This window comes from Dendrobium catenatum, unplaced genomic scaffold (genome assembly GCF_001605985.2).
Source record: "Dendrobium catenatum unplaced genomic scaffold, ASM160598v2 original_scaffold_269109, whole genome shotgun sequence".
NCBI lineage: Eukaryota > Viridiplantae > Streptophyta > Magnoliopsida > Asparagales > Orchidaceae > Dendrobium > Dendrobium catenatum.
In genome coordinates this window covers 2,190-3,301 of record NW_021587507.1, presented here as the reverse complement: position 1 = coordinate 3,301, position 1,112 = coordinate 2,190, and the positions used below count along the sequence as shown (strand labels likewise).

Below are 1,112 nucleotides of genomic sequence, written 5' to 3'. Positions count from 1 at the left end.
GACGCTCGCACCCGCCACGCTCGCCTGCCGCGCTCGCACCCGCCTTGCACCACCGCGCTCGCATCCGCTCGCCGCACCTGCCGCGCTCGCACATGCCGCGCTCGTTCCGTGTCGGGTCGGGTCAACCCGGCAACCCGTCGGGTCGGGTCCGGGTTCGGATTTTCAACCCGTTTCTCTACCCGGGTCGGGTTAGGACTTTCTTCTGTTCCTCACCCCAGTCCTTATAAGGTAGCTTGGATCAACTCCACTACCTTGGAGGTGAAAGAACAAAGTCTCGTGCCTATCTCCTTTGCCTCTTACATGGAAAATGTATGGTTCGATGTTTTGAGTATGGATGTTAGACAGATTTTGTTAGGTAGACCTTGGATATTTGATAATGATGTCCACATTTATGGGTGCTCGAACACCTACGTGTTCGAACATATGGGTAAAAAGATCAAGCTTTTACCATCGCAGCCCCGGGGTAAGGATGACACCAAGCCCTCCCCGAATAACGCCATGAAGGGACTGAACTTGGTTACTGCTAAGGTTTTGGATTCTGAGGTTGCCCTCGGCGCTCCTCTTTATACACTTTTTGGTCGTGAGATTCCCACTGAATCTGACGTGCCTATCCATGATGAAGTCCAACCTATTTTAGAGCAGTTTGCTGATATATTCCCTGATGATCTCTCAGATAGATTACCTTCACTTAGGAATATTCAGCATGCCATAGACTTTGTTCCTGGAGCCTCACTCCCGAACCTGCCCCATTATCACATGAATCCTATTGAGCTCGCTGAGCTTAAGAAGCAGGTAGAGGAGTTACTGAAGCAAGGGTTCATCGAGGAGAGTCTTAGTCCATATACAATACCAGCCCTTCTTACCCCTAAGAAGGATGGGACCTAGCGGATGTGTGTTGATAGCCGTGCTATGAACAAGATCACTGTCAAGTATCATTTTCCGATCCCGAGGTTAAATGACATGCTAGATATGATGTCGGGTGCCACATTGTTTTCAAAGATAGATCTAAAGAGTGGGTACCACCAGATCCGGATCCGACTCATGGATGAGTGGAAGACCGCATTCAAAATGAAAGATTGCCTTATATGAGTGGTTAGTCATGCCCTTTGGAT

General features: G+C 49.4%; 1 protein-coding gene across 1 annotated transcript; it reads left to right on the top strand.

The window, feature by feature from the left end:
- Positions 1 to 423: 423 nt before the first annotated feature.
- On the top strand, positions 424 to 885 carry LOC110093662. Its single transcript, XM_020818619.2, has one exon. It carries the CDS (start codon positions 424 to 426, stop codon positions 883 to 885), a length of 462 nt encoding a protein of 153 aa, XP_020674278.1.
- Positions 886 to 1,112: the final 227 nt, after the last annotated feature.

Bases quoted from the DNA above. Each gene is read 5' to 3' on its own strand.
- LOC110093662 (XM_020818619.2), top strand. From the start codon at position 424: ATGGGTAAAAAGATCAAGCTTTTACCATCGCAGCCCCGGGGTAAGGAT.